The sequence below is a fragment of the Artemia sp. Qi Xiang Cuo genome, unplaced genomic scaffold, assembly GCF_049724085.1.
Source record: "Artemia sp. Qi Xiang Cuo unplaced genomic scaffold, ASM4972408v1 HiC_scaffold_32, whole genome shotgun sequence".
In the NCBI taxonomy this organism is placed as follows: Eukaryota; Metazoa; Arthropoda; class Branchiopoda; order Anostraca; family Artemiidae; genus Artemia; species Artemia sp. Qi Xiang Cuo.
This window is the reverse complement of record NW_028297441.1, coordinates 1,960,246-1,978,492: the sequence shown is the minus strand read 5'-3', so window position 1 is coordinate 1,978,492 and position 18,247 is coordinate 1,960,246. Positions and strand designations below refer to the sequence as shown.

Sequence of the window (18,247 nt, the reverse complement as noted above, 5' to 3'; positions counted from 1 at the left end):
CTCAGTGAGTGATGTAGTTCCGAGACGAATGCCGATGCAAGCTTTTGGCGGCATGCCTAAATTAATATGAAAACGAGGTTTTCGTAAATGTAAATTCGGGGGATAATTTTTTCGGTCTGAAAAAATCAAAAGGCCCTAACAGGTCAAATTCCACTTCAAATGAGTCCTCATTCACCCGGATCCGTTGCCAACTGTGGTCTGTAGGCGTGGCTGATAAAAAAAAATAATTTGATGAACATTAAGTGGCTATATTTGGTTTTTGGAAAAACAGGGAAGGAGTGATCGGATTGAGCTGAAATTTTTGAGGATGAGCTCCCAGGCCCTAGGAAAGCTTATCCTCTAAATTTCAGCCCGATCAGACAACGTTAACGGGGGGCTGTGGTTGGACGGTCGAAACTTCCGGTCCACTTTCCCCCATGAAGATAAAATCGGAGGGGGGTGAAGTTTTGCATGTTTCTTAGTTTGATTTTAGGCTACAAAATGCGATTACCGCCGTCTCTTTGCGACCGCTAGGACTGGAAATCACTTAACATTGTGGTGGGTCGCCTCTTTAAAGAGGCCCAAGTGTGCCTCCTTGATAGGCTGTGAAGTAATAATTTTTGTTTTAAGTTCCAACTTCATTCTTTACTTTCCTAAAAAAAACTGTTTTTTTTTCATCAGACGAGACAGCAGATTTTATCGACTTGCGTCATTAAAATCTCTTGACATTCCTCAGTGAGTGATTTAGTTCCGAGACGAATGCCCATGCAAGCTTTTGGCGGCATGCCTAAATTAACATGAAAACGAGGTTTTCGTAAATGTAAATTCGGGGGATAATTTTTTCGGTCTGAAAAAATCAAAAGGCCCTAACAGGTCGAATTCCGGTTCAAATGAGTCCTCATTCACCCGGATCCGTTGCCAACTGTGGCCTGTAGGCGTGGCTGATAAAAAAATAACTTGATGAACATTAAGTGGCTATATTTGGTTTTTGGAAAACAGGGAAGGAGTGATCGGATTGAGCTGAAATTTTGAGGATAAGCTCCAAGGCCTAGGAAAGCTTATCCTTTAAATTTCAGCCCAATCAGACAACGTTAACGGGGAGCTGTGGTGGGAGGGTCGAAACTTCCGGCCCACTTTCCCCCATGAAGATAAAGTCGGAGGGGGGGGTGAAATTTTGTATTTTTCTTAGTTTGAGCTTAGGCTACAAAATGCGATCACCGCCGTCTCTCTGCGACCGCTAGGACCGGAAATCGCTTAACATTGTGGTGGGTCGCCTCTTTAAAGAGGCACAAGTGTGCCTCCTTGATAATTGATTTTGAACAGAATTATTTTGACCAGAACATAACTTGCACTCTTCTGAAAACAAATTGATTTTTAAAGTTCTCTTTTGTTTTAACTTTAATAAATCCAAAATTATTAAGATTTTCAGGAACAAATATCAGTATATACATTCATATGTTTTCTTTTCAGTGATCTTGATTATGATGGTAATTTATTTTCGGGATGATGAGAAATAAAAAGACATAGCTCGAAATAAGGATTGTTTTCAGTAAATTGCAAATTATTTATTGGATTTTAGAAGGCACTTGTCGTGTTAACCTTACTCTGCCTAGTTTCTGCTCGTTTTAAGTTTGACTCGGTTATTTATTATAATTTATGTTCCTTGTGGCTTTTAGTTATTTATTTATGGTGACTTAATGTAGTTTTACCCTTAAAATAAATTATTGGTTCGTATTTTTTCTCATCTTCGGTTTAATGTAACTCTTTACTTTTCATTGAAAAACTTCTTTTGTGGATTTTTCATTTAATTAATCACATTTAAGACAAGTAAGAAACATCAGAAGTTGTAAAAATGGCTGGTATTTTGAAGAAATTTAAAAGTAATCTTGAGCTGAACATAAGGAGAAGGATTCTCCCTCCCAAAGAAATCCACCAGAAAAGAAATGTAGACTCTTGTGTATAAAACATAGTCACGTGTGGCAATATTATCATTTGTGGTTATAATTTCAAAAAAGGTATATTTTCTTCAATAAATATCTATGTAGAAATGTCAACTCTTGTTTGAAGGTTTGCAATTTCAAGTACCGAGAACCATGTTGTGCCGAAGATGAACCCAAATTCGCCAAAAAGCCTCTATTAAACTGATGGTCCCAAGAGATGTCCTGCTGTCGGGTTTAAAGCCGACTTAACCCCTATTTGTAGACTTTCGGTTTAAGAAAGGGTGTTGATCTGATTTTTACTGATTTTTGTGAAGGCGTTGATCTGATTTTTGCGCTTAGATGAATTACCGAGGAGTATATGAATCATCATACCTCTTAAACAACGCGTGTTGTATATTATGAACAGGCATTTGCCTCAGCTGATAGTAAAGATCCTGTTCTTGTAGTTAAGAGGATTAGTGCTATGTAGGAAATTAATTCTACTGCAGGTAGAGTTGGAAGTGCGGTTAGTGGTTAGTCCGTTATAGAATTAGTAGTTAAGCAGTATTGTCTTTTTCCCTGTTTATATGAGTTATCTTGATGAACTCTGTCCTAAGAAACACAGTAAGACAATTTTAGGAAATGGTAAAGCTAGTGAAATAATGAATTTTTGGTTCTTTCGAGGGTTCGAGATAAGGAAGAAGTTTTGAAAACCAGCTTTAAGAAAACCTATCCACGTAGGTAAGGTACAAAAAAGGTTGAAGAGATATTTTTAGGCTCTGAAAAATTGACCGAGTGGATGTTTCCAATTATTTGAGTAGTATGAATGGTAATAATGCCGGGGGCAGCAAAATTATAAAAAGTGAAATGACTGAGGGTTTTTTAGCAATTGAAAAACTTTTGACAAGAATAAGATGATAAGTCTTAGCACTAAGAATAGACTTGAAGCCGGCGACATGACACTGATGAGGTAACTTGGGTTTTCCAAAAGTTTGAGAAAAGTATGTTAAATATTTTCCAAAATAACTGTCTACTGATATTTTTATTTCCTTGGTATAATTATCATATACCAGTCGAAAAGCTGTTTGAAAAACATGATTTAGTCACACTTTCTAGGCTATAATTTAAGAAAAGCTGAAGTTTATCAAACTTCAAAAAAATTTAAGAAATATGTATATATATAAGATGGTTACACCAAGTCTTGTTGATGAAGTATATCTTTATTGGACTTTTATTTTAGCAATTTCAAAAGTCCTGCTTTTAAAGGATAGGCTTGGATAAACAAAAATTGTGCCATCCTTGAATGAGGTGGTAAGCTTTCATAAGAGAGATTTAAAGAAAGTAAAAACTTTATTTCCAATATCAGTTACTTACAGCAAATACTATTTCTAGTGTCTGTGCGTGCGGCAGTTGGGTCTGCACTTCTAGGAGTTGTGATAAGAGCAAAGAAAATGAAATTGACGACAGCTCAGACCCGGATGATGACTATTCAGACGAAGAAATAGAAGAATTATTAGGGGACGAGCCATTTGACGATGACTATTTTGATAGTGATGAGGATATTCTTGGTCCTGAAGACTGGAAAAAACTCTTGAAAAAGCTTGGAAACAAAATATAACTAAATAGATTTTGTCGCACGTTTTACCTTGTGCTTATTTTATATTTGTATTTTTCCATATGTTGTAGGCTATCATGCTTAATCAATGGTCTTCCGTTTGTAACAACAAAAGCTTTAAACTTCAAATAAACTTTTACTATCGACATCTCTAGCAATGTATGAGGTCAAATTCGAAAACCATAACAATCAATTAATTAATCATACTTTAATTATTTTGTTCGTTTTTAAGGATATTTCGTCGCTGGCAGTTAAAAATACGTCACTATAATGATTAAGTAAATTGAAAATCAATTATCTTATCTTTTTACTAAATTATCCCTTCGGTGTGCGGCTTATGCCGTAGACTATATTACAGTTTTTATATCTTTTTTTTGCCTCGTTGTAAGAATTAACGCAACACCAGTTGAAATTGAAATCAGCAAAAGCGTCAAAAGTGAATATTTAGGTTCATTACTGAATTAATAACGGCAGAATACATGCTTGAGCGACACAAACAACTAATATGACCAGAAGACAACCTAGGCTGCTGTCAGCAATCCCATGTTCGCTCGACACACTAGTAGTAGTACGCTAAGAGGCTTTAGAGCGGTTTCTGGCAGCTCTAAATAGATCTCTTGGTTTGAGTCAATAAAATGAATGGGTCTCCAATATGAAAAAAATAACCTTTTAGTCTCTCATTCTCTCTTTTAGACTTTTTGTCAGGAAGGCCATTTGCCACGGGTAGTGCTTTTCTTTGGTGGCAACATTTTCGAAAAAAAACCTAGTACTATTGCATCATTTTTGCCACAAAACTATTGCATCATTTCTTCCATTTTCCGGCTCCAAAAATACACTTTTATGTTTATACAGCATCTACTCAAATTTTCAGGAAATGTATACTATTTACTTGAGATATTTCGAAAAGAAATTAATTTTCAGCCTGAAATAACGCAATCAGCTCAAAGTCATTAGTATTTAAGCAGAGCATGTAGTTGATTTGGAAGGGGGTAGTTTTCCCCCCCAGACCATGCTTTCCCCTCCACCCATCCTGATGTTAGACCCAATAAAACATTAAAGCCTTATGGTCTTTATGACCTTTGGTTTTCTATTGTCTAAAACTTAGTAACAGAAAAAAATTAATTAAAAAAACTAAAACAACTTTACAAAAGAGATAACCATTAACAAGCACTATATAAGGCTATCCTCACATTTGCGCTACAGATGGGAGGATATTAGGGGGTCGGGTTTAATCCTAAAGGGTGGGCGGACGGGGCTGGCTGTGCACAACCGTCCCGTCTGTGGCCCTGTTTTCACTAATCTTAGTGCACAACTAAAAAACAATAAAACATCGAGACCTTATTGCCTTTACGGCCTTTAGTTTTCTATTGTCTAAAACCCAGTAACATAAGAAAATTAATTTAAAAAACTAAATAGATTTATTAATTTAAAATAATATCTATTGTATGTTTGTTTGCATTGATTGTTTATTTAATGATTGTTTGATTGTTTATATGCCCCCAGGACATAACTTACAACGCCTAACCCCGGGCCCTGGTGGGCTGTGTCGACACCGGAGTTTTTTGTTATCAGAACTTTGAACTATTGTAACAAAATGTCTATCTCAAAATTTTTATCTAATGCATTTAGGATGTGGAGGAGGGGGGCTAGTTGCCCTCCGATCTCTTTTGACTCTTAAAAAGTAACAAGATCTTTCAATTTCCAATCAAATGAGCCCTCTCTAAAGTTGATACGAACATCCCTTCCATAAGAACTATAAATGCCCCTAGAGCATTACTCATAACGCCTGCCTCCTGGCCCTGGCGGGCTCCGTCGACACAGGAATTTTTCTCATCCGACCTTTGAACTATATTTAATGAAATGGCTATTATAAAAATTTTATCGGATGGTCTTGGGGAAAAAAGGGTGTGTGGGGGGAGGCCTAGTTGCCCTCGGATATATTTTGACTCTTAAAAATTTAATTAGAACTTTCAATTTCCAGTCAAATGAGCCCCCTCTGAAGTTAATACGAGCATCCCTTTCATGAGAACCATATACGCTACCAGCATAACACTTGCAACGCCTGTCCCCCGGGCTCTGGGGGGAGTTTTTGTTATCTAATTTTTTAACAATTTCTAAAACACTGGCTATCTCAAAATTTGTAGCGGACAGGTTTGGGGAAAAAGAGCCATCGGGGGGGGGGGGGTGCTAGCTTAACTCTCTTGACTCTTAAAAAGTTTCCTTAAGAACTCTTAAGAACTTTCAATTTCCAATCAAATGAGCCCTCTGAAGTTTATACGAGCATCCCTTTCGTAAGAACCATGCATGCCCTTAGTGCATAACTTAGGACGCCTTCCCCTGTGCCCTGGGGGTTTCTATTGACACTGGATTTTTTCTTATCCGACCTTTGAATTATTTCTAACAAAATGCCTATCTCAAAATTTACATCAGGTGGGTTTTTAAAAAGAAGGGGTGGGGGGGGGACGAGTTGCCCTCGGATCTCTTTTGACAATTAAAAAGTGGGCTCGTACTTACAATATCCAATCAAATGAGCCCTCTGAAGTTTATACGAGTATCCCTTTCATACGAACAATATATGCCCCAGGGTATAACTTACAACACCTGCTTAGGGGCCCGTGGGGGGTTGTTACGACACCTGAGTCTTTGTTATCTGACTTTTGAGCAATTTTTAACTTAATGGCTATCTCAAAATTTTTATTGGATGCATTTGGGGAAAAAGGGGCTTGGGGGGGGGGCTAGTTGCCCTCCAATTTCTTTTGACCCTAAAAAAACTGAACTAGAACTTTCATTTTCAAATCAATGACCCATCTCTGAATTTTGTTACGATCATCCTTTCAATAATAACCAAATATTCACCCAGGGCATAATTTACAACACCTGCCCTCGGGCCCTGGGGGGCTGTGTTGACCCCTGATTTTTCGTTATATGGTCTTTGAACTATTTTTAAAAACATATCTAATCAAAATTTTTAGATAGCCATTTTGTTCAGCGTAGTTGATTTCCAGATAGAAAATATTTTTTTGAGGAGGACACTCCCCCAGAACCTTCCGGGCAAGGGTTTAAGATATGCCCTGGGGTCATATAAGGTTTTTTATAGAAGCCGTTGTCGTAGAAACTTCAAAAAAGGCTCATTCGATTGGAAATTCAAAGAGATAGTGCCCTTTTTAATAGTCGAAAGTGATTGAAGAGCAACTAGCCCCCCCCCCACACGCCCATCATTCCCCCAAACGCATCCAACCGAAATTTTGAGGTAGCCATTTTGTTCAGCGTAGTTGATTTTCCGATAGAAAACATGTTTTTGAGGAGGAAAATCCCTCACAATCTTCAGGGCAAGGGTTTTAAGTTATGCCCTGGGGGCATATAAAGTTTTTATTGAAGGTGTTGTCGTAGAAACTTCAAAAATGGCTCATTCGATTGGAAATTCAAAGGGCTAGTGCCCTTTTTAATAGTCAAAAGTGATTGGAGGGCAATTAGCCACCCCCCGCCCCCCCCGACAACCATCCTTCCCCCTAACACATCCAATAAAAATTTTGAGATTGCCATTTTGTTCAGCGTAGTTGATTTCCAGATTGAAAATATATTTTTGAGGAGGACACTCCCCCACAGCCCTCAGGGCAAGAGTTAAGTTATGCCCTGGGGGCATATAAGGCTTTTATAGAAGGCGGTGTCGTAGAAACTTCAAAAAAGGCTCATTCGATTGGAAATTTCGAGGGCTAGTGCCCTTCGTAATAGTCGAAAGTGATTTGAGGGCAACTAACCCCCCTCTCACACCCACCTTTTCCCCAAGACATCCAATCAAAATTTTAAGACAGCCATTTTATTAAACGTAGTTATAAGTTCCGGAAATTAGGTCTTTGATTATAACTCCCCCAAAGCCCTCAGGGCAAGGGTTGTAATTTAAGGATTCTCCGAATCCTTCATATTATTTCTTATGGAAGGGATGCTCGTATAAACTTTAGAGAGGGCTCATTTGATTGAAAATTGAAAGTTCTTGTTCACTTTTTAAGAGTCAAAAGAGATTGAAGGACAACTAGCCCCTCTCCTTCCTCCACGCCGTAAATGCATCAGATAAAAATTTTGAGATAGACATTTTGTTGAAATAGTTCAAAGTTCTGATAACAAAAAACTCCGGTGTCGACACAGCCCACCAGGGCCCAGGGGTAGGCGTTGTAAGTAATACCCTGGGGCATAACTTATTAAGGGGGGTTTATAACTTATGGGAAGGGGTTTTGTATGGGTAGAACACATAGGAAATCTATCATAATTATCCAATTATAAGGTTAAAATACGTACTCTGTGATAGATGCAAAATTCCTTTGGCACACAAATTCTTATTAAGGTCAATTCCAAACAGTCGTGACCCCTTTGTGTCAGCAAGTGAAATGCTCTAAACCCCCTTATTGGAGCTATTTTTTCAATCCATTCATCGTTGTCAATTGCTGTCCACAAGTTATGCAAGCTGCCTATTGTTCATATATAAGGTTTTTATCAAAGAGGTAATCGTATAGACTTTGAAAAAAGCCTCATTTGATTTAAATTGAAAGTTTTAGATCCGTTTTTCAAAGTCAAGAATAATCGGACATTAAGCCTCCCCCCCCCCCCCCCATGCCATAAAAACTTGAAACTTTTTGCAATCAAAAACGAACAAAAATTAATTAAAAAAAACCTTCCGAAAAATAAGTTTTTCAAGGAAAAGTAAAGGCCATTATAAACTTAAGCTCAGGAGATACAAATAGCCTACCTGTTAAAATTCAAACTCCAAACGACCGGAAATTACTATTAAAGAATAAATGAAACCCAAAACGAACAGAAATTAGATAAACAATCATAGCAAAGAACATACACCAAGTAATAAAATAAATGAATAAATAGATCTTAATCAATCAATCAATTCAATCAATCAATTTTTATTCAATTAATAAACACAACAAAATACACTTCAATATAAACTCCCCCGTAAGGCTCTATGGCCAGGAAAAAACAGGGGAGAAACAAAAATGAAACAAATACAAGTATTTTCAATATAATGCATTGCATTTCAACCTTTCAAAGACTCAACACACACACACACACAAAACAAAACAAAAAGAGAGAAAAAAAAAACAATAATTAAAGACCCAAACAAACAGCGATTTTATGACACCCCCCCCCCAAAAAAAAAAAAAAAAAAAAAAAAGGATGTTGGACAATCCAATAAAATAAACCAAATTCCAAATATATAATTGAAACCAAACCACAAAAAAAAAATATTATACAAACTCAAAACCCCTCACAACAAATGTTTCCAACCCAGGCTAGTGTCACCCCCCCCCCCAAATAATAATAATAAAAATTAACAAAAATATATTTAAACATGAAAAATCAAGACATTAAAAAAATTTCTTAAAATTCTTTTGAAAGTTCCAAACGAATGACATTCTTTAGCTGACTCAGGTAGGCTATTCCAAACGATATGACAAGCAGTTAATGGATTAAAGTCAGACCTCACCGATGGAGTAAATAGAATATTAATATTCCTTGAATTGCGAAGATGATGCGAAGACCTATCAGTGACGAAAGAAGGAGTACTTTGAAGGGCTGCGGGAACATCACCATGAATTTGATGAAAAGTGAAAGACGCGCACGAAAGAGTGTAGAGAGACTGCAAATCAAGTAATAGGCTAGTTGGGTTAGATGTAGAATAATTTGTTTCCTGTATAAGCCTTCTTGCCTTATCATATAACTTAGAAAGTGGTTTCAAAAAAGAAGAGAAAGTTGACATCCATATTGTAGGGCAATAAGAGACGTAGGACTGAACTAAGCAATGGAACAGAATTGTTAAAACTGATTCAGGAAAAATGTGTTTTAGCTTCCTCAAAATTCCAAGACTCCTTGAGATCTTCATATTAATTAGTCCAATATGATGCTTGAATGAAAGGTTTTCATCGAGAAGAGTACCGAGAAATCGGACATATTGTTCCTTAGGTCTACTGAGAGAGCCCCTTGAAAGCTGGATTTTAGTTAACTCAGGGCACGCCTGATAAATACGGGAAAAAAAAAAAAACTTGACTTAGAAAAATTTAGGGCAAGGCAATTTGCATCAAACCAAAGAACGACTCTCTCAAAAAGTTAAATTAATTTGGGAAGCATCTTAGACCCAGTTCCCACTACAGTACCAATGGTACTGTCATCAGTGAAAGCAGCGAGAGCATCCACATACTGTGAAAACAGTGGATTTTTTTTAGAATTGAAAGATTCAGGATGACATTGGCGACAGCAAACTGTAAGTTTTTGATTCATAAACACAATTATAAGGTCATTAACATATAAATCAAAAATAAAAACGGTCCAAGAACAGATCCTTGGGGAACACCAAACTCAACTTCAGACGAAAAGCGGGAAAAGGAATCTACGGAGATAGTTCTACCTGACAAATAGGAATTAAACCAAGCATGAGCCTCCACTCTTACGCCATTGTGTGATAGCTTATACAGCAGAATCTCATGAGTTAAAGAGTCAAAAGCCTTACGGACATCTAAGAATATAGCTGCAGGAATCAAACCAGAGTCAAGCGCGGTGATGAGAAAATTTAAAAGAGCTACACTCGCATGCTCCGTAGAATGTTTAGCTCGGAAGCTAAACTGAAAATCATGAAAAAATCTTTTAGCCTCCAAAACAGTAAGTAGACGGGAAAGCATGGTCTTTTCAAAAAAGTTGCTAAAAATAGACAGCAAAGATATAGGGCGATTATTGACTGGATCACTTTTTGGTCCACCTTTATATAAAACAATTAATCTAGATTACTTAAGAGAGCTGGGGAAAATACCCTTTTCAAAGGAACATTTACAATATTTGCCAAAATAGAAACATTGTAAATAAAAAGTAACGGGACTACACTATCTTGAATACATCTACTAATGGGTGACAAAGAACCCTCTAAGGCAACTACAATTGTGGCCAAATTAGATTCAAAATTCGAAGCCGACACAAACAATCTAAGATATAACGGAGCAAATTATGATTTTGAGTCCGGTTGTGACTTTCAAGACCTGATTGAAGAAGCAGTGGTTTTCCCAATATTGGAGAAATATGATTTAAAGGCTTCTTGAACAGATAGAATACCCTCAACAACCATATCGCCAACAACAAGACTTGGAGGGATAGAAGGAGCCGGAGAAGAACCTTTGAGGACGGAATTGATCACTTGCCATGTTTTTCGAATATCTTTCCCACAATCCGAGAATTTTTTGGAATAATAAAGGGATTTAGCCTTCCGGCATAAAGAATTGAAAACATTCCTGTAGAGTTTGAATTGCTGAAGACGTGCAGCATTCAAAGATGGCTTTGCTGACTTAAAAGCTTTCCAGAGATTATTTTTTCTTCTCCAACTTTTTATAAGACCAGGGGTCATCCATGTGTTAAGAGGAATAGATCCTTTTGACCTTGAAGTAGAGGAGGACAGAGCACATACGTCACAAATAGACTCCTTTACTGACTCATTAAAGGCATCAAACTTAGAACAAAAGTCATTACCGTCACTAAAAATATTCCATGTCTTCTCATCTAAATGGGATCTAAGGCTGATTAATTCATTCATACAAAAACTAAGAGAAGCTGAAGCAGATGCTGGAATGTCCCTATTCAATGTTTTTTCAAGGATAAAACTAGAAAATACAGGAAAATGGTCTGAAATATCACTCACAACAACAGAATTCCGAACTAAATTAAGAGACGAAAAAATGTTATCAATTAAAGAGGCTGACGTATCAGTTACACGTGTTGGAATACAAGTTGTTGGTAGATCCCCAACATTGATTCTATCTGAGAGACAATTCATCGTAGTAGAGGAAGTCATGTCAATTTGATTTAAGTTAAAGTCTCCCATTATTACAAGATCACATGGACGTCTGCCTATTAAATCCAAGACATTATCAAGAACCTGAAGAAAAGAAGGGATGGATACACTGGGAGATCTATAAACATTACCAATTATCAAAACCTTATTTTGAATTTAATTTCAATAAACTGGGATTCAAAAACCCCTTCGTCATTCCTTGACAGATCGCTTTGAACAGTATACAGAAAAATATCAGAAATATACATTGCTAGTCCACCCTTTGCCATCCTTCTGCGATTTAGTCTCTCCATTTTGTAACCGGGTATATCTAAAAGCATTTCATTGCTAGAATTAAGAAAAGTCTCACATAATCCGATAACATCGGGTCGCCCATCAATAACTATCTGCCTCAACTGATCAATCGATGAACATAGACCCTGAGTATTGAGTTGAAGGACCGAAAAATGATCATCTCGTCTAGAAGCCAACTTTAAATCAGAAACATACTTACTATTAATTGATTGGGAAGTATTTTGGGAATTTCTTTCAATTTGACCAATGGAATTATTAATGATACTCAAAACATCTAAGGGGTTTCTTTGTATAAAAGCGATTAATGCTTCGATTGAATATTAAAATCAGGCTTACAACGAAAACAAATATTTTATTATTAAAGTAAAAATTAAACTTAAAACGAAGAGAAATTAAATAAACAATCAATGCAAACAAGCAGACAATACTTGTTAATGTAAATGAATAAATAAATCTTAAAAGGACTGAAACTTAAGTTGAATACGCAAATCAAGTTAGAATCGAATAAAAATCACTACAAACAAGAGTTTGAGTATCGCCTCACTGCAGAAGCCTAAAACCTACTGCGTCATTGGCGCTTTACTGAAAACGAATTATATTACAAATGTTTTCTTTTGTCCTTAATATTGAAAACAAATATTAAAATTACAGTAAAATTTTGAACTGATGAGCTTTTAGCAATTAATATCATTATGTATCAAATATTCAGTTTAATTTATTAGTTCTTTTCAAGATTGGTCAAGACAAATATAGTTTCACTACAAGCAAAATTTGGATACTGCCCCCTTCATTAACTGTAAAAACCTAAAGCCTTCTGCATCATTGGTACTTCACTGAAAACGAATTACTCGTATATTACAAATTTATTATTTTCCAGTTCTTACAACATTGAAAATGAAAATAAAAATTACAGTGAAAAAAATTCTTGATCTGATGGATCTTTCAACAATTAATATCATTATATATCTAATATTCAATTTGATTTTCTTTATATTTACCAAGACTGTTCAAGACTCATATAGTTTTGCCATTTTTTTTTAACTCTGCCATTATTTGTAACTAATCGTGTTTGTTTGTTATGAAAACATCCTATAGCTTCTAGGCATTTCTATTTGAGCGGAAAACTACACCTCAAACTTTGTGGAACATGCATTTTCTTGCATGAAACACCAAAATATAATAAAATGTCAAGTTTCGGAATGTTCCACCACTCGCAAGCAAGTGCCATTGGTACATTTGAATCCGCATGGTCAATTTAGGGGGTGGAGAGTAGGCTAATTCTCGTAGCAGCCCCATTCCGTAGTGGTATGGTTCACATTTTCAACACCTGGCGTCCGGACTATCAAATAATCTACCAAGCATACAACTACCCCAAATCAGTATCAATAAATAAATGAAACCCAAAACGAACAAAAATTAAATAAATATTAGAGTCAAACTCGAAACGAGCATAAATTAATGTGAGTAGGGTTTAAAACCCCTATGCTTTCTAAAAGCCAGAATATAACTTGTACTTTACTGAAAAAAAAAATTCAAATGAGTTTACTGAAAAAAAATGTGCATTGTCAATTTAATATACATATGCTGATATTTATTCCCTAAAATCTTAACTAATTTTTGATTTCTTAAAGTTACAAAAGTGAAAATATTTCAAAGAATTGTTTTCAGTAAAGCGCCAATGACACAGCAGGTTTTAGGCTTCTGCAGTGAGACGATACCCAAACTCTTGTTTGTAGTTATTTTTATTCGATTTAAACTTGATTTGCATATTCAATTTAAGTTTCACTCGTTTTAAGATTTATTTATTCATTTACATTAATATATATTGTATGTTTGTTCACATTGACTGTTATTTAATTTATGTTCGTTTTAAGTTTTATTTATACTTTAATAGCAAAATATTTGTTTTCGTTTTAAGCTTGATTTTCATATCCAGTCTAAGTATTACTTACTTTAAGGAATATTGATTCATTTGTGTTATTTTCTGTATGTTTTTTGCAGTAACTGCCTATTGGATATTTTTGCATTTTTTATTTAATTTATTATTTAATTGCAATCTATTTCCGTGTATAGTTTGAACTTTAACTTGTAATTGCTTGTCAGGTGCTGAAGTTCAAAATTACATTTACTTTTCTTTGTAAAAATAAGTTTTCGGAAATTTTTATTTAATTAATTTTTGGAGACAAAGCCAAGACAGATAGTCTGAATAAGAGGCAAAGCTGGGATAAATTTAAAAATGATGTCATTTTCACTTGTTGATAGATAATCTATCATCCATCCATCCTAGGGTAGAACTAAGGTAGATAGCCATAGAACTAAGGGATGATTGAAAATTTTGGTTGGACTCATGACGGGCAATGTCGACTGGACTTGTATGCAAAAAGGGGGACTTGAATTTGCTTGGACTCTTAGGCGAACAAGTGACCTAAGACTGATAGGCTTTCCCGCTTAGAGTCTCAGGTGGACTAACGTGTTTTAGGATTTACACATGACAGGCAAGCCCCTGGACTCGCAGGTGAACGGGGAAACCTGTAGTTATCAAATTGTTTTGGTAAACGGCACGGGCAAACGGCGGGAATAGCTATAACTCTAAAATTGGACACATACTTGTGTTTTAGCTTTTGGAGAGGCATGCCCGCCTAGAGTCTGAGGCACAAATAAAGTTTTTAAACAATCCAAATGAAGATATTTTTCCTCAACTAGATTTAGAAGAGATATGTAGTAATAGATGGGCTGATTTGACTGCTAATATGTTTATAGCAACCAAAACGGCATATTTAAAACAACACAAATCCAAAATTTAGGAAAAAGAGATGCTAGTAACGGGAACAAGGATTAAACCGTACGAATGCAAAGTTTATGCTAAACCTTTTTCTCAGAAATCTGATTCATCCAAACACATGAGAGTTCTTGCATTCTTATGGTCTTTGAGGCTCCCTCATTTTTACACCAATACCCTGGAAGTCTAAGCCAATCTAAACAAACAAAAACAAAAACAAAATTTCACCTTGATTCAGGTGGTGAATATAGATACAACCCGACTTCTAGACATTTTGGTTTTTCTTCAGTTCCATCCGACCCTTTCTATATTCTCTATAAGCTACAAGCCTATCAGGGACGGACAAACCAGTCTAGCTAAAAGTAGTTTCAAGTTTGTTTTCTGCATTGGGATAAATCTCGAAAAGATATTTATGAATGTCATTTTAAAGTTGATGGGAGGGATGAAATATAAGGCACCATTTCTGTGCATCTCGAGTCTTTTTGTCCCGAATGATCGAAAATCTAAAGTCAAATAACTTGGCCGAACAAAAATGCTACGAGTCTTATGCGACGAAAATAAATATTTTTACAAGTATTTTCTGTGTGCATTAACCTTCCTTAGACACAAAAGCTTACAGAAATAAATTTTCAGCCTCCAAAAAAATTCTTTGTCTCAATAGAAAAACGAATCAATAGGAGACGAAAATGATTTTGCACCCTTATCCCATTTGCCAAGTATATATTTTGAGCCTACCCCCCATCTACAAAAATATTCCATGAATGTTTTATTTTGTTCCCCTTAGTTGTTACCGAGATATTAAAGAAGCTCTATTTTCGTGGCCTGGGCAAGTAGACTGTCTTTAATTTACTTTATTACATCACCACGAATAGGTTCCAAGTTTAATTTGGGCAAATAGATCAAAATCTTTTGGGCGTATAGGAGACATATATTTTTTGCCACCATACTTCCTTCCTCTAGATACAAAATATGAAGTTTCCTGGCATTCTCCCTTCCCCCAACGCTTTTAAAGTTTGATGTCAATCTCCAGCGGTCGATCGTCTACTGTCCAATTAGACATTGTGGCTTTAATACATGTTCTTCGACCTCTTTTATTCATTCTTCAGCAATAGACTGCATCAATTAGATGGTATATACATTCCAAAATAAAATATGAGATATTTCATTTAAGTGGAAATGTCAAATTCAGAACATACCCTTGGCAGCCGATCATCTAAAGATATAGCAACCCTTCAGAACGTGTCCCTGTTCTGACTAAAACTTAACGTATGAGCACAGAATCAATGCAGATTGAATTAGCAAGAGAACTCAAAACCAACTATGTGAATCCAGTTTATCAAAATAGCGAATCTGCTATTTACTGGGAGTAGCTTGGAGGGATCGAGTTGAGGCTTTCAGGAGTGTTGGGGGCATTAGGAGGATTTTCAATTTATATTTTGGGGAGGGGTAGGTGGTTTTGAAGCTTGCATCCATGACAGCCCGCCCCCCTCCCCCCCCCAACTCTCAGGGCAAGGATTTTAATTTATGCACTGAGGGCATATAAAATTTTTATTATTGGGAATTGAGAGGGCTAGTGCCCTTATTAATAGTCAAAAGCGATTTGAGGGCGAATGCCCCTCCAATCGCTAAAATATGAGATATTTAGCAACCCTTCAGAACGTGTCCCTGTTCTGACTAAAACTTAACGTATGAGCACAGAATCAATGCACATTGAATTAGCAAGAGAACTCAAAACCTTCTTTTTGAATAAGGACGGTGGTTGGAAGAAAAATTGCTTTGTGTAGATTTTTTATATAATATAAACTCAAGGCTGAACGATTAAAAAAAAGTTAGAACATTCAGTAAGACAATTTACTATACTCTTGTTGTCCTAACTTGAATCAAAGTGTTAAAATGTATATAAAAAAAAAAATCTTACCTGATGTCTCTACATGATTCCACACAGAAAACGTCATCCACAAACCGACCCCATGACGAAAGCTCCAGAGAAAGAGCTCCAAATTTCAATAATTTTGTATATAATTTTACTAAAAAAAAAAGTGCCAGGCTAGTAGCCATTACCCTATTGCAGGTTCAACTGGCCATAAGTTGTTAGTAAAAATGAGGAGGTCGCAAAACAAATTTTTATCCAGCAGAGTGTCTTGATAAATAGTTACAAAGGAATTTTCTAGGCATGTTTATTTGTTTTAGGAAATATCTTTAAGACATGATGAAAATTGCCAGAAAATACTTAAGAAATATACATGAGAATGAAATACGTCACTGAATACAATACATGTTATCTCTATATTTTTGTATTGAAACTAAATAATTCATAGAACTACTATGAAAAATTCTATTTATTTTCTTTTGACACACATAACAAACACTGATTTTAAAAAGAAATCGATGCTTAAGATAAAGAATTAGCACCGTGTTTCTTGTAAAATTGTAGAAATATTTTCGAGGCTACACTGTCTTCTAAAATCATTTCCGATTTACCTGTAAGGAAAAAAATAAACTTGATCACATCACTAAATACGAATTATTTAAAAACTTGAACTGGATTAGGAGCATTACAGCCACGGAACACTTCTTGAATTTCCGTTGCTACCTTGTTAAGGTCATGCTCATCAAGACTAATTCTGTCTAATACATCCTCAAATGTTTTCAGTTTTATATTGTACGGACTTGTGATTCCTTTCTACGTAAATTTTAGTCAAAACACTAGTTGTAAAAGAGTACAATAAAACAAAGTTTGAAAAATTGGTTTTAGATTTGCTCTTCTCAAATAAAATTTGACACAATAATATTAAAGAAACTGATAAGAGTTTAACGTCATTGGAAGGATTTCTGGGATTGTTGACTAGAAATTTAAGGGTTCTACTTCCAAAGAGAAGTCTAAAATTCCTAAGTGGCAACTTTTTAGACGATTACTCACACCATAATAGTAGTAACCTAGGTGCTGATTTCACGAGTGATTGCGTAATATGACTTACCACGGGGCAGTCACCTATGGACTCTACGAGTGATTGCGTAATATGACTTACCAGGGTCAGTCACCTATTACTACGAACGGTACATGCCTTACCAGACGGGTTTCTGAGGTAAAGCGAACAGGGTTACATTCACACCTACAAGACCATACACAGTTTCAGGGATACATTCACGCAATGTGACGATCTCTAGTTTTGGCTATTGAACCTTGAAAAACATGTGTCACAAGTCTTGTACCCTCTGTATCAATTGATGACTGTCCGCGGTAAGGCATATTATGCAATCTAGTTTCGTATCTATTATTGTCTTATGGAGTACCGTTAGTAGAAACATCTCTGATTGGTCACGGAAATGGGTGTTGCCTTATAAACCAGTCCACTCGCTTTACAAGACAGATATGGTGGGTCTAGTCTGGTTTATTTTTTCAAAGAGAGTGAGTATTTGACATTTTTGCAAAAAGGGATAAGGAATTCGCAAATTGGATTCTATGAACGATATTAATTAATGTTTTGAATAATAGGAGTGTGAATGATTCTAATTAGTGATTGGATTGTATGACGGTGGAGAAAAAAAGGATTAAACTGATTAACAGTTAAGGTAACCCCGAAGGGGTTGTTAACTCAGGTAATTTGTTACTTGACCTAGCTTTACCTCTCCGATGTGGTCTGTATAATACAAAAGTAACGTTTGAAAAGTATTCTCAATTTAAAATAGCATCTAACGTTCCCTTCGTCCCCCCATTTGTGAGGGGCAGGGGAGGGTAGGAGAGGGGGAGGGGGAGTCAATTTTTGAGGTAACATATTCTAAATGAGAAATCGTAAAATACCCGAGACAATGAACAAGTCCCAATA

The 18,247-nt window shown here is 35.9% G+C and overlaps 1 protein-coding gene across 1 annotated transcript in view; it reads right to left on the bottom strand.

Annotated features, from left to right (window-relative positions):
- Positions 1–16,741: 16,741 nt before the first annotated feature.
- Positions 16,742–18,247, bottom strand: part of LOC148938911 (neurogranin-like) — a 5,454-nt gene continuing 3,948 nt past the window's right edge. The window contains exon 2 of the mRNA XM_089107462.1: positions 16,742–16,901. Within this exon, the coding sequence (XP_088963588.1) occupies positions 16,887–16,901 (15 nt within the window). The 3' untranslated portion in view covers positions 16,742–16,886. The remainder of the gene's footprint in view (positions 16,902–18,247) is intronic.